Genomic DNA, 26,063 nt, shown 5'->3' on the forward strand with positions numbered 1-26,063 from the left:
CACCACAAGAAATTGACCATACGGAAGAGGAGGACATGCCTTTCACTTAAAACGCAAATGTATCACACGTAATACGATACCTATAACTGTTTTATACTCTTAAATATAGAATGATAGTCGAAGGAATAATGATACAATTTGTTTCACTGTACAACATCATCGGAATTAAAGTATAGTAACATTTAGTGAAATTGTGCTTTCAATGATAACTTTTTATAAGTATAAATATATATATCACTTTCACTTGATGAACTATTGTCGAAGAGAAAACATATAGAATATACATATGCAAAGAAACAGTTGTGTAAAAAACAAAATATTCCTAGCTCTTAATATATAACATTAAATTATGATACAGTGACATTATGGTAGATATGGAGTCAAAATTAAGAACAACAGAAATAAATCATATTTTGCCAAACATGTAGTTTATATGATGATGTTTGAAAAAAAAATACTACGAAAGATTTGAGTCACGAAGCTTTTATGCAAGTTATTAGTTGTGCAACATTGTGGTATGGATTATTCATGTAAAGCCCCTTTGTGTGAATAGGAAAAAACTTACAAATATACTTTTAAAGTAAAGTAGGTAAAGTTAGCTTTTATCATTTTTGAAAATAATAAAAAGAGGTTTATCGTAATCAATATATTGCTACATATAAAATTAGGAAAATATGCTGTTTATTCCAAGTTATCTGCTTCTATATAACAAAGATTCAAAATTTGGATTCGATGATAAATTATTTTTTTTTTGTGCCAATTGTATTTTCGAAAGAGATTTTATCTAAAAGAAAATATCAAATAGTAATTACATTTTTTCCCCTTTCAAAATATTTAAAGATTTCTTTTTGTATTTAAAGTATAACATTTGTAACCTGTTTATTGATAAAATTTTGATGATTATACTGTTTGTATCTTTATAACATTCTTATATCCACATTCATTCAACAATATCTTTATAATTCAGTATTTATTCCAAGACTTGTTTATCTATTAAACAAAGGTATTCTTTCATCTCCTGTTATATGTGTGCTGATCTGGAATAAAAATTAAAAACAAAAGCTGCTGTTTATATTGGTCCATCTTTCACTTAGTGTATCCGTGCTATGCTTATGCTTTTGAGGTTTATTAATTTCACTTTGTAGTGGGATGCATGTGATTAGTTACTTTGAAATTCTTTATTTACATCTATCCCGTTGACCGTTACTTTTATATTTGGCATGCAGCATTTAGAAAACAAGGGATAGATATCTGAACGCTTAGTACAGTGTTTTTCATTCACGAAAATAGTTTCGAATGCTAAATTGATGTAAAGATCAAATGATAAGTTGTCTTTTACTATTTAGGGCACTGCCATTATTAGACTTATCACTGGATTTGAACTAACATGAACATCACGACGGGTGCCACATGTGGAGTAAAATTTGCATACACTCTGGTTCACACAGTTGTTGGCGAGTTTCGTGTTACGCAGCATTTAGTGTTCTCTGTTCAGTTTTGTACACTGTTATTTTTATTGTGGTATTTTTGTGGGTTTTTTTCCATGACATTTTCAGATTGTTTTTGATATGTCTCTTTGGTATCATTTGTCTCTCTCTTACTGTACTTACTAACAATTTATTTGTTCATTAGTGTCTTTGTAATGCACATTGTGTTGTTCATGGTATAACCAGTTAATGACTTGTATGATAACCTACTTTATTCCAATTGGACATTCTGAATAAATTGCCACAGAAAAATCGTTTTCATCCTCTTCACTATTACAGTGAATAAGTAGTAAATATGTTCCCGGTTTTACTGTGTAACATGTGTCTACAGAAGTTCCGAATTGGAAAGGGCCATCACCACCTTCACTGTCTCTCATAGCATTGTTGTAGTTGTCATTTAACCAGTTGCAATCAGCCGGGAAACCCATACCTCGAGGAGCCTGTAAATTCAAGCATGTACTTATATCTCTTTAAAAACGGAAGACATCTTCACCTTTTAAATCTGAAACACAGTTTTCTGATACTTTTCTTTTGCGCAATATATACTTGATGTTGTTCATGTAAACTTATATTAAATCTTGCTATATGATATGATAATTTCCTCTTTACTGCATCTCATTTTTGATGTGTTGATCGCATATTGTTAATGTAAAATAGTGTTTTCAATGCTTTGTGTATATTTGGCATGTCCGATATCATTTTTCCTAAATAATAAAACATAAATATTTACTTGAAACGATTCAAAAGATTCACTTACTTCAAATAATTTGATACCAAGTGCAAATCCATCTTCCTTTTCTGGTTGCATTACTTCAACCCTAAATGTTTGTTCTGAAATAGATTAACATTAATGATAAAAGAAAACGTGTTCATCATTTGGTCTTTTTCAATAAAAGAGGGACGAAAGATACCAAAGGGACAGTCAAACTCATAAATCTAAAACAACTGACAACGCCATGTCCAAAAATGTAAAATATGTCATCGTTTCCCATAATTTCATTGACATTTTATGTAGAAAATAAAGTCCTGTAAAATCGAAACACTCGTCTAGCAGACCACATTAAAGGGATGTTATCTTCATGCTTTTTTCTATAAAAACTGTGAAACTATAGTCTTTCGTCTCTATGTATAACTAGTTATAATCCAACTGTCTATGTTTTTACTTGTTATGTATTTATGTTTAATACTTGAAGCAGTTTGTTTGACTACTTGTTAAGTATACATACATATGTAACGATTTTCCCTAACCTTAAGTGAGTGTCGCGTGGCATGATATTTTCCCCACACCACTGTAATTGATAAAACCACATCGATCACAATAATAAATGCATTCAATTACCAATAACAAACAATGGGTATCGTTTTTCTTTTTTATGTTATGTCATTTTCATTTACCTAGACACGCATTTCCTCTTATGGGCATTGATGATCAGTAGATACTGAGGCTTGTTTGCACCCATTCGCACACTATCTAATTACTATCTGTTCTTACCTTCATTAACTTTGAGTTGAAACTGGGGGTTATTTGCAAACTCGTCACTCGCTATGGTTCCACCAGCATTAACACCAGTTTTAAATGCACCAAATGAACATTTGGTACATTCTGAAAAGTATATATCTTTATAGAATTTTGTATGAAACAACAAAATACATTTTTAGCAAAGATAGAAAAGATGTCTTATGATTCACTGATTTTCAATATATTAGCTATAAGCACTTTATTGTTGTTTTGTTTCAAAGTCTTTATGTACCTGTTAAAATGTTTTATTTAGGTCTGTGTACAATTTTGCCTCTATGGCAAAGTTTCAACACAGAATTTGTTTTTGTTTGTATGAATGCTATATATCTATAGAATTTTTTAGGGAACAAAAAAATACATTTTTAGAAAACTTACTAAAACGTGAATTTTCATCTGGTTCGTCGCCATTTCTACCCTTGCCTGTCATTATTGTAATGTTGTCTACTTCACTGAAATTCAATTATTGCATTTATCAATACCAAGTCAGATATGATATGAAACAATGACTCAATGAATGAGATGTGATATGCTTCTTAATAAGACAACTTTCGAATGGAGTCAAAATGATGAATGTTTTAAAGAACTATTGTCCCAAACAACATAACAGGTAAACTGATAAAAAGTGATAACTTTACTTGATGAATTTCATAGGTCTGAAGCGCTTTTCTTGATTTACTGTCATTAGAAACGCTCAAATTCAAAACAATGAAATCCACTGAATTATATTTATATATATATATATATATATATATACAAGATCCGAAAAAGTTGAAGAGCTATATGACCGAAAAAACTAAGGCAATAAACAAACAATTTGTGAACAGTTTGTTAGAAATCATATCAGTTCAGAAGCCCTGACTACTTAATTGATGATATTGTCAGGGACAGATAGTACGCTAGCAGCGGTATCGACCTGTGCCCTCAAAAAATTTAAACGCAATGAAATTTCATATGACTAAAAATACAACATGACAGAGAGGATGTTCATATCATTTAAATTCAATGATAGTTCCAACCAACAACATTACAGATAGTGTATCAATTTAATTTCATTTTGAAAACAAAACGGATTAGCAAAAACACTTTATAATAAGGTAGACACCATTTTATCTATATTTACAACATTAGAATACGAATTTAAATATGACGACATCTGGTCTAGTTATGAAAAGGAGGGGCGGGTTTGTGGTAACATAATACTGGATTATTGAACTTATATAGTCTTCATCTACTAAGCATATCAATCTGGAATGTTACTCTTCTTTGTTTGGTCATGTTTTCTGTCAACAAAATCGCGTGTTGGTGGTTGACTAGACAGGAGAAAAGCAAAAAGGAAACCTAGAGTATAGACAGTACTAATAGGAGAAGATCTCAGTGTATGGAAAGTGTTCTTGTACAGCGTTGTGATGAGAAAAGCAACACATATATCTTACTGTACAATAGTCAATGACATGGAGAGAGCCACCGGTCTTCATTATTTGCAAACGTCACATACAGGAAAAGAGCCATACAAATACTTTACAGTATTGACAGCATGCCCATGAGAAGAGCAACATATATACATTATTATACAAACGTTTCTGACAGGAGAATATCCACACATATACTTTATTATACAAACATCACCGACAAAAGGAAAAGAACCACAAAGATACGATATAGTATGGGCAGCATTGTCATTAGACGTGTCACACATTTACAGTATTGTACAAACCTCATTGACAGAAGAGTCACAAAAATACTTTATTGTATCAACTGCATTGACATGATAAGAGACAGTGATTGATGATATTGACCAAGGAAGACATATTATTGTACAAATATGATTGGTGAATATATATGATATAGATAAATTGTAACTAAGAGCAGGCATACTGAGCTAGTGTAACTTATGCCTTACTAGTATATTTTTTATTATAATTATATTCTAATTTGAATGTATTATGAAACGTACTGAGGATTCGACACAGGAGCGGCGGTAAAAAATCTTAGCAGGAACTCTTTTTCGTATCCAGTTTCCAATGTTGCGGGTATAGCAATATATGAACCTGGTTCAATAAGGAATCTGTATGTATTTTGTACATTGCCCATGTATATGTTAGATTTGTCACCTAACAGTTCCAGGGAAACACAATGGTCGTTTTTGCCGAGAACCTAAAATATAAAAAAAACTTCCGAGGTCTTATACACTATTGGTATTCATTTACCTATACATAAAATCTGACTGAGAAGTTTCCAAATAGCTTCGCTAGATATATAAACACACAGTCATGTCCTATCTTATAATAGCCATTTATTAGAGAAGTTTGCTCTAACATAGTCAACTGCCATCAAGTTATTGAAAAAAATAAATTTCATACACGGTTAGTAGTGGTGTTACGTACCTTTATATTCAATACTAGGTAAAAAAAAGGGAGGCGAGGCTTATTTCATACACGGTTAGAAGTGGTGTTACTTCCCTTTATACAAACAAAAATGTACTGAGAAAAAAATTTTGTCTTTGTTTATTAAATATGAAAATGTTTTATGAATTTTGGTCATGTGTTATGAGCAAATACATTGCTTGGCAAATCGTCATCACTGGCCATTTTTAGGTTTCTTACACCTGTCATTTATTGAATTTACTGTTTCGTTGTATTGTCTGTATGCTGTCAGAAGTAGTCCTGGAGCGAAAGCACAGGCCGATCCCTCTCTACCAGTAACGTAAAAGGCTGAGCTAGCGAGGTATAATGTCATGAGACAGAGTATGAAAGAAAAATACGGTTACACACGAAAACCCATATGGAATATGGAAATACGGTTACGCTCTCACCCCATATGGAATTTACTGACCCCATATATACCGTATTAGGTCACTAGCACACTATGTAACTAATAATCTTTCTCTAGATTACCCAAACAAAAGGTTGGATAATTAAATAGGTACACAATTATACTTTCCCCTTCCCTTTCACGAATATGACCTACCGTTTTATTATAAACAACACGATGGGTGACACATGTGGAGCAGGATCTGCTTACCCTTCCGGAGCACCTGAGATCTTCTCCAGTGTTTGGTGGGGTTCGTGTTGTTTAGTCTTTAGTTTACTATGTTGTGTATTGTGTCTATTATTTGTCTGTTTGTCTTTTTCTTTTTTAGCCATGCTTTTGTAAGTTTATTTTCGATCTATGAGTTTGGCTGTTCCTCTCGTATCTTTTCTAGCGTAGCTAACATTATGCTCTACACTAAACACTTTATACGTATTGAGGACATAAAAATACCAATACCTTGAATAGATCGCATCTGACTTCAGTAATATCATTCCTACTCTCCAATGTTCTTTGTACTATCTGAACAACAAGGGCAACTTTACCTTCATCGTCCATAGCTACAAATATAAATGCATATACAAGAACAACAAGACACTTAAAAGTACGTTTCAGCTTTTTAGCTGAACACAGAATTATTTTTAAAGCATAAATAAAGTAATAATACATGTAGATATTTATATGACTTCAGATACAGCCAACAATTTCGTTTTACTGAATACATTCATTTTGAAATTGATATAAAAGATAAGTTTTTGAAATACTAAGGCTTTTCTGCCTCAGGAATAGATTACCTTAGCTTTACTTGGCAAAACTTTTGGGAATTTTGGTTCTTTATGCTCTTCAACTTCGTACTTTATTTGGCTTTTTAACTTTTTTGGGATTTGAGCGTCCCTAATGAGTCTTTTATAGACGAAACGCGCGTCTGGCGTAAATACACAAATTAATCCCTGTATCTATGATGAGTTTATTTCGATCATCTTCATATGTCTCTTTCTAGCATCAATATTTGAAGGCTTATAAGTAAACACTTTTGCTGTGGTTGAATCGTATAAAGCGAAAACATACCTTTATCGTCGAGAGTAACACTGTAACATGGATTCTTTGTTCGTTGTTCAGATCCGCCATTCTTTCCATCTCGCCAGTTTCCATATATACATGTAACGTAGTCTGAAAAATTAAAAGAAATTACGATAGAAAAAAATATTAATCTCATGTTTTAAATGTCAAAGTGTATCTTGCAGCTTTTTATACGTATATGTTTTGCTTCTTGTTTAATACCATACAATGAACACTTTATTGTTCGACTCTATACCTATTGGTCTATGGGAAGTTGTTTCATTGACGATAAAACCACGTCTCTTTATAGTTATAATGATAACAAGAGACACATAATAGTTGAACGAAATGTATAATTCTCTTCAATAACCACGATCTATACTATGTTAGTGAAGTATTAATGTGGAACGGATTCAGCAAAAAATTTATGTTGTAAGTTGGCGTTTTTTTTTTTATATAAGAATCCCTAACGTCAATATACGAAATAATAAAAGGACAAAACAGCTATATACCTTTTGTCCTATCCACAAATACATAAATTGTTTATTGCCAATGATATTCAATTTACTAAAAACTTAAAAAAAAAAAAACTACTTTAACCTTACATATGTGTACAGTATGGCTGTAACTATCGACCTAAACATTACTTGATAAATGACAATAGTCAATACACAAATTCAGCGATGCTATAAAGCCTGTTGACAGACAATAATTTCAAGGAACGAAAAACAAAAAAAAAAACAAAAAAATCACTAAGCCATTTGATTCAAGTAGCGTCTTCAACCCCTATTTTAAACAGAATAAATTTTATCTACACCCTTTTTTTTTTATCATACTTTATAAAGTATTTGTAATAAAAATGGATACGTATGTAATGAAATCTTGACTACTTTCAAAAGTCCTATGTCATATTAATTTAAATTTCTTTTGATTTATGTGCGCTGAGAACCCTAGTTTTATCAAGTCCCATTTTTAGTGTAATAAAGTGTGTTTTCGTTAATTGGTGTGGTATCCTTTTAAAGTTATCACTTTTAAATCAATATAAAAATGTATAATTTCATATTGTTAATTTTTTGAATTTGCATATTCACCGTACTAGTATTCGGGTCATTTACTTTATGATTTTACATTGTTTATTTTTGAATTTACATATTCCATGTGTTAGGGTCATTTATTTTGAGCTGACTAGTGAGTTGTTGTACAAGAGAAGTTATACTTGCGTTTTCTTACTTAACATATCAGGAAATCCATCTCTGTCAAAATCCGGTGTTAGATTACAAATGGTACAATCATCAAAGTATCGCAGAAAATCATTTATATCCATATAAAATTCTCCGTCGTCTTTTGAAGGGTGTGGGACACAGTCTAATGGGGCAGTTTTCCATTTAGGACTCCTAACAAAATGAAAATATATTCATTTAACAAAATATGGTCCAATGATATTTATTCTTTTATTCTTGAGATCGTAGTGTATTTCGCAAAGTTCAATAGAATTTTATACACTGTACCGGACTACACCACCAAATCAATAGAGATAAAGGCATCGACACCATGAACACTTCAAACTTTTTAACATTTACATTGAATGTGTAGCCAAAGGTACCATCTTCGGTTAGCTTGCTTGCTAGCTGAACCGTGAAGTCATTGTTCTACTTTAAGAATAGTCCGACAGAAAACCAATCTATCTGTCTGTTGAACTATGCTAATTCGAAAGGACCTAATAATGACTTCACGGTTCAGCTAACAAGCTGTTACCTTTCGCTACACTCAATGGAATCCACTATAATAAATTATAACTTGATAGTATCTTGCTGTCTGCATTTGTGGTGTAAGAGTTCAATTTGTGAAAGCAATTTTTGATGAATTCAAAGATCGGTAGCACAAATTTTATATAGAATTATAGCTCCTTCTTTACGCGTTGTAAAGGTTTTTTAGGGCCCAAAAGAAATCAATGAAAGATTTGCAACACCAAACATCGAATGTTCAAACGATTAACAACATACATTTGTGGAAAAGAAAAGAACAAAACTGTCAAATCTGAAAAATATGTGTGATGTCAAGGAAATAAACCTAAATCTAAAATAAAAAAATATTATACACTTAGGTAATTTAAATTCTTAAATAATGAGTTAGTTTAACTTATAGAAAATTAGGTATGAAAAAGTAAAATATACCGAACTCAAATGAAAATAAAAATTGGAAAGTCCATTATCAAATTGCAAAATTAAAAGCTCATAAACATCAAACGAATGAAAAATAAACCTGTCTTATTTCTGACTTGGAATTTTGGGTCCCCAGTACTCTGTACTTGTTTGGCTATAAAACTATTTTGATCTAAGCGTCACTGATGAGTCTTATGTATACGAAACGCGCGTCTCGCGTATTAAATTAATAAGTCTGGTCCCTTTTTACACCACTGGGTCGATTTCACTGCTGGTGGACGTTTCGCCCACAAGGGTATCATCAGCCCAGTAGTCAACACTTCGGAGTTGACATGAATATCTTTTATATGGTCATTTTTTATTTAATTTCTGGCGTATTAGGTTATAATTCTGGTACCATTTGATAACTATTGGTACAGCTATGCTCTCATGTAAAAATTAGTTGTCTAAACCTGGTTTAAACTGGCTAAATCTCTTTGTTGTATGACTGTCGAATAGAATTGAATTATAATGACAACGATGTGTGAACAAAACAAATAGACATAAAAGGTGAAAATTTCAATAAATAGAGGTACAGCAGTTAACACTGAGTTTTAATCTTAATCACTATAAAAACAAAACAAAATATGTCAACGAAGAAAATCAAAATGGCATATAGAAAAAGTACATAAGAAAAAGCGAAAGACAAGAATACATAAAAAGACTACAGCAAAACAACACACTGACGGAATGCAGTATCTAGGTACACTGAAAGGATATTACCCTAAATAATAGACTTACAGTAAAGTTTGATAGTTTACAAAGACAAATAAACGAACACTATAACACATAATTTAGATAATACCGTCAGTACCTAGAATATATACTGTAAGACCTTGTTTACGTTATAAAAAGTATTTGTATATTTAATATCTAACAAGTCCAAATTCCTTTTACTTAACATGTTTTTTTTTATTTGCAAAGTCCGATGATTTTAGTTTGAGCGAGGACTAAACAACAAAATAAGGTTTTACACTTTAAATTCAACTTTAAATACTCTGAAGGCACACACAAAAGACTGTGCACAACTGCAGGTTAAATAAATAAATAAATGTTTTTTGCGTTCTGTGCTTTAGCGATTTCTTATTATATTAAGTTCTAAACCATATTTGAATTTCGTTCATTTGAATAACATTTTCGGTATTCCCTTTAAACAACAACATTATAATGCTATGAATATGGATTCGTTACCAGTAAAAATCCGTGTAATACATTTTATCATAAAGATTAATTTGATATTAATTGAAAATAAACTTAAAGGTAATCAAATGGAGTAGAGTAATTATGCACATTGTTTTAACTTATCTAAAAACTAAGTGATCAGGCACACACGTTTTAGTTTTGTTACAGTGTCTATTAAAACAATCCCATAAATTAAGTAAAGGTTTTGTATAAACGATTAATACCTTATATTAACATGTGATCTAGAATTTCCCAGATTCCCGAATGATATTATGACTTCAATGTGTACGAATAAATGGGGAAAACGAGTGAATGAGGTGCGTCCCTTAATAACATGAACAAGTATTTTGTATAATCAATCGGATGGAATCTAGAGACCATCACGTTTGAACAGCCCTTTATAATAAATGCTTTGTGTTCGTCACCAGATAGGAAATTAAATACCTATCACTCCATGGGCCGTTCCATTCACCGTTGCCCCAGGGATTTCTTAATCTTAATAACTTGGCTTCACCTACCTACAAATTAAAAAAAGTTACAATTTAGAATTTTTTATTATTATTATTGTTTTATATTTTTATTGATCGTTTTGGTGTTAAATCTTGAAAATACCAGAGACGTCTGAAAAAAATTGAATATAAAGCATTTTTCACTTGTATATAAAAATCAAACAAAATTTGGAAATGTTCCATCAGTTAATTAATTTTGTTTATAAATTAAGTGTTGATGTACCAATATAAAGTATCTACGATTCAGGTTTACTTATAAATATTTAAAGTTTTTAAATATTTTAAAACCACTTCTTAAAATGCTGTACACTTAGTATTTGAGAACACCCTCAGTTTTTGGTTGTGTTCGTGTTCTTATTCTTTAGTTTTCTATGTTATGTTTATTTTACCATTGTTTGTCTGTTTGTCTTCTTTTTTTTAAGCCATTGCGTCATTTCCGACTCATGAGTTTGAATGTCCCTTTGGTATCTTTCGCCTCATTTTAAATAAATAGTTAAGATTGTGCTATTTAATATAGCAGTCTTATTAAAAAAACCAAAAAAACAGGTTCTTCGTTTTGTCTGTAAATGAAAATAAACTTACAATAAAAGCTCCGTTTATGGAATAAGCATGACCTCCTACCAATCCACGTTTACCGTCGTTTTTATCCTACAAAAATAATAGAATCAGAAAAATACAGAACCCCGAGTAAAACTTAATACATTGGCAAAATAAAAAGCTCAAACACATTATAACGAATGGATAAAAACTGTCATATTCCTGATTTGATGTAGGAGTTTTTTTTAAAGTTGAAAATGTTGAATTGAACCTGGTATTATAGCTAGCTAAACATCTCACTTATAACACGATAGATAATCATATGTGATAAAAGAATATTTATCAACTGAACTTACACTAAGTAAATGTTTAGTTGATTGATTGTTTTTCTCGCCAACGTTTTTCGCTCACCTGGCCCAATGAGCTAAGTGAGCTTTCCCGATCATCACTTGGCGTCCGTCGTCGGTCATGGTCGTCCGTCGTCGTCGTCCTTTAGCTTTTACAACAATCCTCTCTTTTGTAACTACTGGGACAAATTTGAAACAAACTTGTCCATACTCGTTATTTGGTTAACTAGTTTTGATGTCCGATGACCCTCCCTGTCAATCAACATGGCCGCCATGGCTCAAAATATACATATACTACATATACATATACTACGCCTTTTAACAGCTGGAGACCACGTCCACGTTTACAATACATAGTAAGACAACCTAATCAATATCAATTGCAACAACAACAACAACAACCCCCTAATGAAAAACCTTACCCTATATATTAATTTTTGTGTGTCATAGAGTTTTTTTATCATTGGAAGTATACTCATATCTCACATTATTTACAGGTTTAACCTTTTGGAATCGATTAAGATTTTTCTTTTTAATGTAATCAAGGATAATGAATGTTTTTAAAAAACTAAGTCTTTAATAATTTACACATCACAGTCATGTGTTTTTAGACTATTTCTTTTCTGATATATTCTATGTTTAATTTCCATACCGGACAATTACATCCAACCATAGTTGTTGGGCATTGGAAAGCATTGTATAACCTTTGGAACAATCGTTTTGGAGACATCTTTTTCTCCGTGAAGTCGATCCTCTCCGCAACTCCTCCTGTTAAGTTCAAGTAGGAATCAGCTGTTAATCCCTCTGTTATTTCAACGTAAGATCCATATAATCTGTTGATATGTACAATACTATAGTAATTCACAAGAAGCTTTTTAGACAGAAAACTAACGGTAATACATTTGATAAAGTGCACAAAATATTATGAATTTTTGTATTTAAATGATAATGTCTTTGTACTCTTTTCAATCAGATTGAATTGAGAAGATAAACATACAAAGACTGTTACACCAACAGTACCTGTTGTGTAAATATACCTGTTTGATACACCTAGGGGAATATAAATAAAAGGAAAGGTTGGAAATGTTAATGATAGTTATCAAAGGTACCAGGATTAAAAGTTAAAAAAAAAAGTTATAAAGCCAAACTAGTACAAGATAAAATTGAGAATGGAAATGGAGAATGGGTCAAAGAGACAACAGAACAAAAGTATGAATTATTCGAAATACTAATATTAAATATATGGGAATAAAAAGTTACTTGGAGAATTAAAATAATAGTAAACAAACAGCATTCAAAAGTCAAATCGTATTATGAGTCAGACTTATGCAAGAGGATCATAAGTTTCCAAATCAATTTTACAATTTATCCAATATACTACATTGACCAAATCCATGAGTTCCAGGAGTTTTGCGTGTCAATTAGCATTGGTTACAAATAATATAATATTGAAATAATTATGATAACCGTTCCTTTGGGATTAATTTTTGACATAAGTTGAGAAAAATCCTTAAACTTACTTTGCAAAAGCCTTTTCCAGAAGAGCCACCCACATCTCATTAGGATCTGTTGCAGAGTGAGCCCCAGCTATATTTGTTTCATGTACAATTGGTAGGAAGTCATCTATGTATGTATCATTCCAAACACCAAATCTCCAGAACCGACAGTGAAATATCCCATCATAATCTTCCGACCCTATTTTGTAAGCATCACTCGGTATTACCTGTAATTTAAAATGAGAAAATTGTTTTATGGATACCCTCTTGTAAGAATACCTTGAGATTATTACAAAAACCCTGGTGATTCTTTATTGGTGTAGACGATAACGATTCAGGGTTGTTATGAAAGTAAACATCATATCATATGGTTTGATACCATTCCTTAATGGTGTATAATGTTCCTGCTAATCAACGTAATTTGAAGAAGATATAAGCATACACATTCTATTACGTTCATTTTATGAAAAAAACCTAAAATTATAACCTCAACAGTTGCTTAGAATCCATCATGATTCATCCTTATCGTTTTCATTTCCTAGACATATTTACTCATAGATGCCATGTATTTGTTAAATGTCCATTTGAAATTGTTACCGTTTTAATCAACATCCAGACTACACAAAGAGTATTTAATCTGACAGTGTGATTATTTGTGCACGGATTCAAGGAGAAATGATACATTTGGTCTCTCACCGTTTAGATTTCTAAGCATTCTAACTAAAATTAATAACATTGACTGAAAATATGTGTATCAACTTCTATTAAATAATACCAGTTTCGATTCGCTGGCTGTCAGGTGGTACATTCAGGGCCTATATAAATCAGGTGTTTGCTTGAGATATAAATGTTGCAAAAATACCAATTGCTGTACATAAAACGCAAAAAAGTGCACACAAAGAGCAACTAAAACCGTATACAGTCAAAATGTTTTTGTTTTATTGTGATTAAGAATATAACACAATATTGACTGCTGTACCACTATTTTTGAGATTGTTACTAATGAATTTGTTTGTTTTGTTCACACATCGTTGTCTATATAACGGAATTCGATGTGACTATCATACAAGTGAGAGGTTTAGCTAGCTATGAAACCAGGTTAAATCCAAAATTTTCTACATAAGAAAATTACTGCACCAAGTCAGGAATATGACAGTTGTTATCCATGTTAGATGTGCTTGAGCTTTTGATTTTGCAATTTGATTATGGTCTTTCCGTTCTGAATTTTCATCGCAATTCAGTATTATTGTGATTTTACTTTTTGTTTAATATACCTTATTGATTTATGAACTGACGTATAACAGACTACATATTTCTTTCAAGGCGTACTAAAAAGTTATATTATATTGAAATATTAATGCAGGTCGATGACCAACAAACAGCAATATCGCAGCGATGTAGAGAAAATGTAATGTATCATACCAATTTCCGTACATTCACTCAATACGGTTTCTTTTTAAACACTACTTTGGTTTACTGAAGAAGGGCAAACTTTATATATGTCTCTATTAAGCTAGGTTCACACTGTCGATCAGATATCTCGATGATCCCGATTGTCCAAAGTTCCCCGACCAAACTCAACCAAATTCTTGATCGGGCATGTTAACGACTTCTCCCTGACCGCCATCCGACTGTAAACGACCTTTACTCGACCATTCACGACTCCTTAATGACTCCATCACGACTCCTTAATGACTCCATAACGACTTCTTAATGACTCCATCACGACTCCATCCCGACAACAAAATAAATACTTATCCGATAATACCATGATCTTTACACGATCTTTACTCGATTAGCTAGATCAAATCAACTACTCACGATCTTAGCCTGATATCGACCAGACCAGATCGACCTGATTGTATATGGGTCGGGTATGCACCTTTTTAGTATAAAAACGTCCGATTTTTCTATTCCCTGCCGCTTCGGAGTGGTCATTTAGTTACCCTTGTCCGTCCGTACGCATGTGCGTCCTAACATAACCCTTTATAATTGTATATTCTAGCTGGGGCATTATTGGTGTCTCATGGACACATTCTTCGTTTATTTGGATATAGAAAGATGTAGTGTGAGTGCCAATGAGACAACTCTCCATCCAAATAACAATTTAAAAAAGTAAACCATTATAGGTCAATATACGGCTTTCAACACGGAGCCTAGTCTCACACCGAACAACAAGCTATAAAGGGCCCCAAAACTAAAACCATTCAAACGGGAAAACCAACGGTCTAATCTATATAAAATTTAAAAAACGAGAAACGAGAAACACGTATAAATTACATAAACAAACGACATCTACTGTACATCAGATTCCTGACTTACGACAGGTGCAAACATTTGCGGCGGGATTAAACGTTTTAATGGATCCAAACCATATCTCTTTTTCTGATACAATAGCATAACGTCACAACATAGAAAAACACACATTTAAATATCAATGGACAGGCTTAACTCAATCAAAAACGTACATTAATACACTATAAACGAATAAATTCGATCTGCGATATCTGAATGCAAATGCACAGTTAATAAAATATTATGGACAAATATTCAAGGCCAAAAAGCAAACAAACAAGTCCAAACAAAGCCATGGCAAGTCACCACTGCGAAATATTTAACCCTTCGTTTATTTGGTTATATTCAGTAGAAGGTCCGAGTAAAATCATACATTTGAAATATATTGAAACTTTGAGTAGTTTTAGACAATGTTTTAAGTTATGACAAACAATAACACGTTTAGATAATTGATTTAATGTTAAAGTAAGAAATAACTGCATCGTTTGAACTAACAAACGACCAACGACAAACTGTAGACATATTTGCAGCGAGTGTATAGTTTGTCAAAGTTTATGCAAACTTGCAAAAGTAGGTTAGAAACAAATGATCAAACTTGTGTTCGCTGAACAGTTTGTATCGTAACTGTTACAAAGAATTCGCACCAAATAAAAAAAAAATTGTCTTTCGTCTCATTTTTGTGTGAAATTACGTCAAAAAATTTGAATGAAAAAAATGACTGTAAGGTGACCTATAGTTATTGATAATTTCTCTGTCATTTGGGGCTCTGTGAAGAGCTGTCTCATTGGCAATTGTACCACATCTTCTTTTTTTATGCTACAAACATTTCTGATCAAACGGAAAATACAGACAGAAAAAAAAGAAAATAGCCCATAAAACATGTAAAATATAATCTTGATGTTCTTATAAAACAACTTTGAAAGGTAACTTAGTCATCAGCAGCCTAACAATGAATATAATTGCACAATTCCTTTAATATTTTAAAAATCCGCCGGTGCCACAACTGCAGGATTTTCTTCCCTTCCGGAACATCTGAGACCATCCCAGGTTTTGTTGGGTTACGTGTTGCTAAGTTTTTAATTTTCTATGTTATATGGACTGCTGTTTGTCTTCTCGTCGATTACCGTTTTTCGCTATGGTGGTGTCGGTTTGTTTTCGACCTCTGAGTATGATTCTTCCTTAGGTGTCTTTTGTTTCTCTTTTAAAATGTTATCTTTCATTGCAAAAGTAAAGACACGTACTGTTCATGGAGGAATTTTTGTACAGTTAAAAATAATGTTGCCAATATATTTTTGCGGAAGCATAGTTATGAGAGTTAATCAGGTCTGCACACACTTTTAGAGAATAGTGTAGCAGTCATGTGTTCTCGTGTATGACCGAGTAGAGAAGAGTGGTCGAATGTGGTCGCGAAGGGATCGGGTATTGGTCGAGTTGGTCTAGGATAATATAAATATACAAGTCGCAATGATCTGGAAGCGATCGGGCATTGGTCGAGTTAATCAGGAAATGATCGGACATTAGTCGAGCAAAGGTCGAAAAGATCGAGTACTGATTGGTAAAAATTTTGTATTCCGACCAAACTCGATCTCTACACGATCCTTTCCTGATCAATTCGACCACTACTCGATGAATTCTCGATCTCTTCTCGAGCGACTTGCTTCTCGATCCTTTCTCGAATGTTTATGACATGTCATTCTTGTCGATTGAGTCAGACCAGTCTCCAGATCACGTAATTTGTCTTGAACGGGCTTTATCGAGTTGATCTGATCGGCAATGTGAACCTAGCTTTCACGTATTCGGTTTTGAGTTTTTTGTTGTTGAAATCTTTCGGTTATGATTATGCCTTCTTACCCTTCGTAGCAATCTTGGTTTGTCTGCAATGTTTGCTACCATAGCCATAAACCAACAAGTGCCGACTTCACCTTGTCCAATGTCAAATCTAGTCGCTCCATCTGAATATAGAACAGGGTCTTCTGCGACTTCCTTTAAAAAGCAACGTTTCAATTTATTTTTACTTTTTAATAAAAAGGAATATCGCAAAAATATCCCTTTCAAGTTCTGTTATAATACAGGTGTTTTGGTTTAATCGCAATTCATAATGATTTTTTTACAAAACCGAACTGGTGGCTTTTTATTTTGTGTTGCTTGTTTCTCACTGTTCGCGCAGAACACTCAACATCGATCAACTTAAGGGTTTCGTCAAATGTTGTAGGCCGTACAGTGACCTAAAGCTGTTAATTTCTGTGTCATTTTGTCTCTTGTAGAGAGTTGCCCAGTGTCAATCATTCCACATCTTCTTTTTTGTAAAGCTGTTAACTTTAGTGTTATTTTGTTTCTTGTAGAGAGTTGCTCAGTGTCAATCATACCACATCTTCTTTTTTGTAAAGCTGTTAACTTTAGTGTCATTTTGTTTCTTGTAGAGAGTTGTCCAGTGTCAATCATATCACATCTTCTTTTTTGTATTAACTGCTTTTTGTTTTATTTACTAAGGGACTTTCATTTTAAATTTTCCTCGAAGTCATATTTGTTATTTTACTTTTTGTGAATGTTAGCATCACATGTACACTCATACCCAAAGTCCTATACCCAATAACAATATAAATCAAGGAATGTGTATAAAGAGTGAAATCACAAAAATACTGAACTCCGAGGAAAATTCAAAACGGGAAGTTCCTAATCAAATGATGAGCAATTCATACATGTAATCTAATCCATTTATTTCCAAATTTTAATAAATTAAGTTCAGCAATAAAATTAATGTGGTGCATTAAAATATGTATGTGTTGGAATAACTATGCCAAAGATAGTGATATGTTTATAATGGATACAAACCATTGGTCTTTTCCATTCTAAATCTGATCTATTAGGAAAAGCAACATCTACGGTGAATTCGTAATCAGTGTACAGATCTCCGTCAGTATGAGGAGGTTCACGTGAGGGAAAATCTGCAGACGATGTTCGAAAATCTAAGAACAGTTCATGTGTTCCAATGTCTGTTGGTATATAATTGGCTACAGTGAATTCTGGCCGTCGAGGTAACATTTTATCGTCAGTTTTTTTAAATTCAATCCTCCTTTTGGCATCACTGCTTTTAACTTTATTTGGGGCATTTTTATCACCACTTTTGTGTTTGGCAGCCTCGATTGGCACAGGTGCTGATTTATTCTTTAAAGAAATGTACATTTAATTGGTACAAAATCTTTTCGACCTTATGTTTTAAACAGGTTTTAGATATAAAGTCATAAATAGCGTTTATGTCGGTGAATTATATCGCTTTTAATGTGGCGTCAGTACATATTGAAATTTGGGATTATAGAGTTTTAAAAAGATATGACGATACTCTGTTGATCAGATTTGCAGACGTTTTAACTCGTGAGATCATTATCTGGCCAAAAAAAGGAGTTATTCTACTTTGATTTTCCGAATCTGCTCTCTCAGAGGGTTATAATTTACTCCATGATAACCTCATCGGAAGCATTCTGATTTTGCTTATTTGTTTTCTTTTTTTTCATTTTTTTTCTTCGTCTTAGTTATATAATGTTCAACTACTTTAAGTAAACTACTATACAAGAAATTAACAAGACTGTAAAGAAAAATGTTCACAATGACTAATTATGGTATTTATTTTTAAACATCTCTATCATTTCAAATGTTTGAGCAATATTGTTTTCGTAAAAAAAAACACTCAATACTAAATCTTAAAAACTATTCAGGGACAAGCATGGGGTGGATATATTAATTTTTTTTGCACTGGGAAACTTAATCTAGAGATATTTCAATATGTGTAACAGCTCAACAGACTATAAATAAAAGAACAAAATAGCAGATAAAAACGGTAGTATCCCAGTTTTAACTGTTAAAACAAAGATTGTAACTTTTAATGCACGCACCAAAACTTTTGAAAAAAGAATAAATTGAATATTTTAAAAATCTTAATCCATATATTATTGTATCACCATTCGTGATATCACACAACAAAGACTTTCATTTCTGTTTCTTAAAACATAAAGGCTGTCAAGCAAATGGCTAAGCGAAACGAGCAAAAATTCAACAACTGAAAAACCTAATCGCCGAGACGAACCCATCTTATATAGAGCCTATTTGATTACCAAAAAAATAAAGGTATAAATCACTGACAATTTATTTGAAACATATTTTATACAATGAAGTTGATGTAAACTTTTTTATAATACTATACTACCATTTTTTCATAATTTTATATGAAAGAAATTATAACTAAAAAAGAAAGAGCAAACGTTTATACATAGAGGCACAACAACTAACATGAATAAAGAAATAGCAGATACTTTAACCTTTTTTATTTACCTTAATTGGTGTGGGTAATTTGTTTAGTGAAGGTTGTTGTTCTTGTTGTGTGTTCTGTTGGAAATGAGTGTGTTGTTGTGTATTCATTTGGGAATGAGTTTGTTGTTGGCTCCATGTGTTTAGTTCACTCCTAAAATATTGCTGTTTATGTTGTTCAAATGATGCATGCTGAGGACTATCAGAAGAAGCAGCACAACCCATTATAATTCCTTTCTTAAATCTTTCTAAAAACAGATAAACAATTCCTGATTAACTCATTTGAATATTGTTGACATTGAACGATTGAAGGGATTACAGATAATAAATATTACACATTTTATTATGGTTTTTGGAGGTCAACAAATTAAGAATATGAAATAAGTTAAATACATGATAGAGACAATGATGTCATTTCTGCTTCACAAACAAGAAAATTAGTACATTTTCATAATGAACAGAAGGCAACTCATGAACAAAATAACAGCTACATGTTACCGATTGATTAATTGATGTGTAAATTTGGTCTTCTGATTGGTTAAAAGTATTTCATTTATTTTCAATGTTGTCAATTTTTATGGCGACACGCCTACTCTGACGTTGTGTATTCATACGCCAACATGTGTGCACGTTGTAATGCTTAATATAAATTAAATAAAAAGTTCTTTGAGTCCTATTTTGATAGAAATTTAATTATAATGAATGGCAAATTCTTTTTTTCTTATCCTTCATTGTGTAGTTTATTTATAAAATTAATTTTTGACTCTTCATATTTTACATAATCCGCTTCGCGGATAATCCAATGTGAAGAGTCAAAAAATAATTTTATGGTTCAATTAATTCAAAATAAATAATAGCCATTCATCAAATGTTACATATTTCATGCAGGTTCTGGACGATACATGTTCCGATAGAAAATGAAATTCACAATGAAGGATAAGAAACAAAAATATTTTAGGAACCCTTTATCAATTAAATTTTGTGAAATTATGGGTTGAGGGTAGAAACAATAGACAAAGAAATCGAGTTCAACACAATAAACTTTCTAAAGAAATATGTATTCTGCAAACATTATTGTTTCATGATATTTTGACATAAAAGTCCAAGTAGACATCAACCTAACAGATTAATTCGACCAAATTTACAACTTATCATCCAACATTCAGTGATAGACAGATGCACACGCCATTAAACAAACAGTTTTGGATATAATTGATTCATTAATAGAATGAGAACACACGGTGTATTCATTAGATGATATTCGAGTTGAACTAGCTTTAAGTATCTGTTAGTTAATTAGTAAGTAATGAATATTCTCAACATTTCCACATATATCGAGAAGAAAATAAACAAATAAAACCCCACAAAAAAAAACACAAAAACTGAAGTTTTCCAAACGCGGCGTTTCTTTCGTGATTTCTATATTTAACAGACTGATAGCAATCTCAAAGTAGTTTTCATTAACAATGAAATCATTATATTATTGCCAATTAAGTCTGTAACCAATACATTGATTATTGTAAAACATCCGGTACGTATCTACTGAATATAACAAATTCAACTCAGGAGTTAGTAAGGGTTTTCATTGGTAACTATCGCTCTTACTTTTTACTTTCAATTCCGTTTTCTTTTTTGAATCGTACCATAGAAATAAATTGTACCAATATTGATAAAGGCCCCATTGTAGACTTGAAAGCTTTCTTTTCAAACTTATTTATTTATTTATGAACTGTTTTTTCTAAAACGAAGGTTCACAGTTGTTGAGAGGGGAAACACGTATTTTTTATTCGTCGAAATTCAGTGTTTCACTTGTTTCCTATCCATGATCCATTCTGGCTGACGTGTCCCTTATATGTTCTTTATTTACTCTGACCCTTTTAAAGACGACTTCTCCAATTTGACTACATAATTTTCTTTGCACGTTTGGCATGTTGGGCAATATATAAGATCGCATGTTGTGCAGTTCATTCGTGCATTCACACGTTTTTTGTAATGTTTAAATGTCACAAATTCCCCTTTGTCAATATATTTGCATGTCCAACATGGACAATCTCTGCACCTTCTACTTTCCGCATTGCCGTAAATATTTCCATTCATAAAAGTTTTAATGGAAATTAAATTCTTTCTTAAAAGCTAAATAAGAATACTTCATTTGGAAATGCAAAGGAAAGCTTAACGAAAAGTAATTTTAAAATGCTATTGTCGCGACGTTTAAACCAAATTGGTGCTACGTTGTCACACATCTAATGCACCATCGTTTTGAACGTTTAATTTTGATTGGATAACTGCACCAATTATCATGGCATTACTTCGAAATCGATGCTATGAAGACCTTCCCATAAGCGCAGACGACGTATGCCAGATTTTAACTGTTTGTTTGACTTTTATTTCTGTGAGTTTCATTAGAATGGAAATAACAACATTGTATTTTAAGCTAACGCGTCACCAGTAAACTTAATTTGTGACAATCAAGTCATCAATTGATGCCGTCGGGTCTTAAAATGCATAGAGCTGTTGTCTGCTCTATGGTCGGGTTGTTGTCTCTTTGGCACATTCCCCATTTCCATTCTCAATTTTATTGCATTATCTTCTAAGTAACGTACATAAATAGTCTGAAGAGATGATGTGACGACAAACAGTTATTACCATGTACTTTTATATGTTTATAAGTTATTTAAATTTCAAATATATAAAACTCTACCTAAACAAAATTATATAATATATAATAGAATAAAGATACTAAGCAAGCGATACTGATATCCATACATACATTATATATATATTCCTGTTTTATGTTGTTTTTGAAGAGTGACTGTCGTTATATCCAATTAGACAGATAACAAAGAATAGCTTTCTTTCAGTAAACGAATTTACTATGAACTACTTACATATACCACTAAACAATTACTAAAGGTTTGTCAATAATAGATATTTACTATTACTTGTTCATTTTAAACTGTGTTAAGGAATTTAACTACTATTTAAAAATGAAGACAGAATCGAAAAACGGTCAATCATTGAGGTCTTCTATGTTACGCTGACATTGAAACTCATGGTTTCTTTACTTTAAAAATAAATAAAGATCATGTTTCTGTTAAGATCCGGTATATATGATATACTCGTATATTAAACAACAAATACATACACAAAAGCAAATCAATACTTTAGAATTACATAACATACATGTTTTATAAGAATTCTTAATTTTTATTCGATGACAACAAATGATACATTATAATATTAAATTGTATTTCCAAATAAAATTCAAAATACATGACTACATTTTCTTCCGCGTCAATGTCAAAACAAAGCATGGGGAAAATGACATAGTATTTATCAAAGGTACCAGGCATATAACTTGATACGCCATACGCGCGTCTCGTCTACACGAAATTCATCAGTTACGGCCAGATCAAAATAGTTAGAAAGCAAATCAGGTATAAAGTTGAAGAGCATTGAGGACTCAAAAAGTTGTTCCGAATACGGCTATTTTAAGGTAATCTATGCATGGAATAGGAAAACCCTTAGTATTTCAAATAATTCATACTTTTGCGAACAGTTAATTTATAAAAATTATCATTTATTTGCCTATGCTTTGTTGTTCCAAACGAAAAAGAAAAAAGAATTGAATGCTTCTTTTTGGTTATTTCATTGGGTTTCAAAGCGTTGATCGTGCTCACAGTTATATCATGAAGTGCGGAATACAAATTGTGCGATGTTTAACGCTTTTATACCCAAATACAAAATTACAAAAGAAGCATTCAGGTCCTGAATAATTACAAATTTAAAATGCTCGAATTTCAGTAAAATTTGTACCTTTAAATTTGATATGTTGAAATCAAGCTTAGCGTGCTTATCATACTGGTATAACTATGATGCTGTCGTTCACTATAGGGAAAACGGTACTATTTATTCTGCCATAGGCGACAATATTAACTTTTTTTAAATTTACCACGTTTTATGATAAAAACCTGGATAAAACAGTTATAAGTGGTGTTAGTACTTTATTTTTCTGTTTTAAAAATTAAAGCAAAATAGTATCATGTCCAACTTTCAACGGAGCTTGTTGATTTTATCCATGCCCACCGTCATTTGCACCAAATTTTGAAAATTTTGGAAGTCTTTTCGAATAATTCTCTAGAAAATATTTCAATAGGTTTCAAAATTTATATTGTAAATATACACACTGCAGTTATTCATAGATAAATAAAAAAATATATTGTTCCCTTACATCCAATCACAGCGCTCCTAATTTGACTTCCTTCACCTGCTTTGGGTACACAAAAGGCCAACCTAATGCTGGGAAATGTAATAGTACCGTTTTCCCTATTCTGTGACATAAAAGATATAAAGAATTCTTATGACACCATTAATGCAATACTGGGCTATTGTTAAAACATTGGCTATAATAAATAAGTGTATGTCCCCTTTCTTGAAGAAACATAGATCATTTTATGTCCCCACCCCTACATGATGGTTTATCTCATTCTCTACTTCTTTCAGAAAAGGCCTAAAAAACAACCTGTATCCAATCATATCTTATCTTATTTAAAAAAAAAGATAAATAGTTCCATTTAAACAGATGAAATGGACAGTTCCATTCAATTTGTATTCATTTTATCAAAAATTTACAACATATGCACAAATTCAAGATTTTTCATACTATTCTCCATTCCATGCTTTAGTATATGCCATATTGTGATTAAAAATTTCAGAACTTGTTATAAAATTCATTATTCTGTCTTGAGATGATGAAAACAAAGATATTAGACACTTTAAACATAAAATATGCAAAATACTCAGCTGTAAAGTTGCCTTTGTTGCCTGTATTAATTTATGAAAAAGCTCAATTATGTCCCTTGGGAGTATTTATTTCCAACAAAAGTCCTTTCAAACAGTAGAAAATGAAAAATTATTTATGTCTGATAAAATAAAGGAAAGAAACTACAAAATGAAGCACTATTGAAATATTTGCTGCCTGAATTATTAAGAATGTGAACAATTCTTTACACAGGAGAATATAAATTCTATGTAAATTTAACCTCAAGTGGGCCTCTTTTTTTCTTAAATGAACAATTCTAACACTGAAAATGCTTCTAGTGTGACCAAATATTGCATGGGTTCGAATCCCAGCGAGGGAAGAACAAAAAATTTGCGAAAGCAAATTTACAGATCTAACATTGTTGGGTTGATGTTTAGACGAGTTGTATATATATTTATACTGCACTCGTTCTATTTGAGCAGTCATATTTCTATGTCATATACCGTCACTGACCTGATATCACTTTTTCTCATGAATATTTAAATAGAATTTGACGAAATTATTAATTAATTAATCATACGACCTATTCAACCTGTTCTTGGTTCCAATGTATACAACGACATTAACTTATTCCTTTTGCAATTTTTAGAAAAAGAAACCTTTTTCACTTGTTAATATTTTTGGTTTGCAAACTATATATCATTATGTTTTATGCTTATTGTTGATATTTTAGTTCATTCTCAAACAAACTTGTTCATCATCGACTGGAGGTAGATGTACATTTTATTGTGCTGTACATTTCCCCGCCTGCATGATTTGAGGCCTTTTTATAAAAGGGGAAAGTTTTCCAATATTTAAATCAAATAATTACATACACACTAAACAACAATTGAAAATGTACTATTTTAGATTGCAGTATAAAGACAATAATAGTGCATTGACTTGACATATCAACGATATAAGGATTAGGCCCGAAACGGGGAAAAAGCTCGGCAGAGCCTCGCATTTCCCCGTTTCTAAGCCTCATCCTTATATCGTTGATATGTCAAGTCAATGCACTATTATTGTCTATATATATAACCGAAGTTTTCGAAAGAAAGCGTTCCTTTCATGATTTCTATATTTAACTGACTGATAGTAATCTCAAAGTAGTGTCCTTTAACAATGAAATCATTATATGATTGTCAATTAAGTCTGTAACCAATACCTTAATAACTGTCAAAACAAACCGGTACGTATCAACTAAAGATCACAACATCCGTGTAGGATATAGTAAGAGTTTTATTGGGTGACTTTCGCTCTAGGTTTTCAGTTTCAATCCCGTTTCTTTTTTTAACTTATTACAATAACAATTAAATTGTGCCAATATTAATAAAGGCTCCATTTGTAGACATGTAAGCTTTCTTTTAGAATTTTATCTTTTTGGGGAATTGTTTTTCCATAACAAAGGTTCCTATGTTGTCGGTAGGGGATTTACTTTTCGACAATCGTATCTTTTTATCCGTTCATATTCAGATTTTTTTTTAATTTTATTTTATCCAGGATCGTTTCTAGCTAAA

General features: G+C 31.8%; 1 protein-coding gene across 2 annotated transcripts; it reads right to left on the reverse strand.

Annotated features, from left to right (window-relative positions):
* Positions 1-897: 897 nt before the first annotated feature.
* On the reverse strand, positions 898-22,702 carry LOC143065452 (calpain-9-like). Of its 2 annotated transcripts, none has more exons than XM_076239027.1 (17): positions 22,513-22,702; positions 19,767-19,990; positions 18,273-18,605; positions 17,292-17,423; positions 13,170-13,372; positions 12,302-12,482; positions 11,348-11,413; positions 10,701-10,774; positions 8,104-8,267; positions 6,883-6,984; positions 6,274-6,374; positions 4,961-5,160; positions 3,382-3,455; positions 2,980-3,090; positions 2,245-2,318; positions 1,698-1,927; positions 898-1,037 (listed from the first exon to the last, which is right to left on the reverse strand). In XM_076239027.1, exons 2-17 carry the CDS (start codon positions 19,965-19,967, stop codon positions 1,022-1,024), a joined length of 2,262 nt encoding a protein of 753 aa, XP_076095142.1. In that variant the 5' UTR covers positions 19,968-19,990; positions 22,513-22,702; the 3' UTR covers positions 898-1,021. The 2 variants fall into 2 exon arrangements, with proteins under 2 accessions (XP_076095142.1, XP_076095143.1); XM_076239028.1 differs by having other exon boundaries at positions 10,701-10,770; positions 11,344-11,413.
* Positions 22,703-26,063: the final 3,361 nt, after the last annotated feature.

Source organism: Mytilus galloprovincialis, chromosome 2, assembly GCF_965363235.1.
Source record: "Mytilus galloprovincialis chromosome 2, xbMytGall1.hap1.1, whole genome shotgun sequence".
Taxonomy (NCBI): Eukaryota; Metazoa; Mollusca; class Bivalvia; order Mytilida; family Mytilidae; genus Mytilus; species Mytilus galloprovincialis.

Coding starts and splice junctions, on each gene's coding strand:
- LOC143065452 (XM_076239027.1), bottom strand. CDS start 19,967: ATGGGTTGTGCTGCTTCTTCTGATAGTCCTCAGCATGCATCATTTGAA. Junction 8,268..10,700: donor AACGGCCCATGGAGTGATAG/GTATTTAATTTC, acceptor TCATTTTGTTAG/GAGTCCTAAATGGAAAACTG. Junction 2,319..2,979: donor TCAACTCAAAGTTAATGAAG/GTAAGAACAGAT, acceptor AATCTATTTCAG/AACAAACATTTAGGGTTGAA.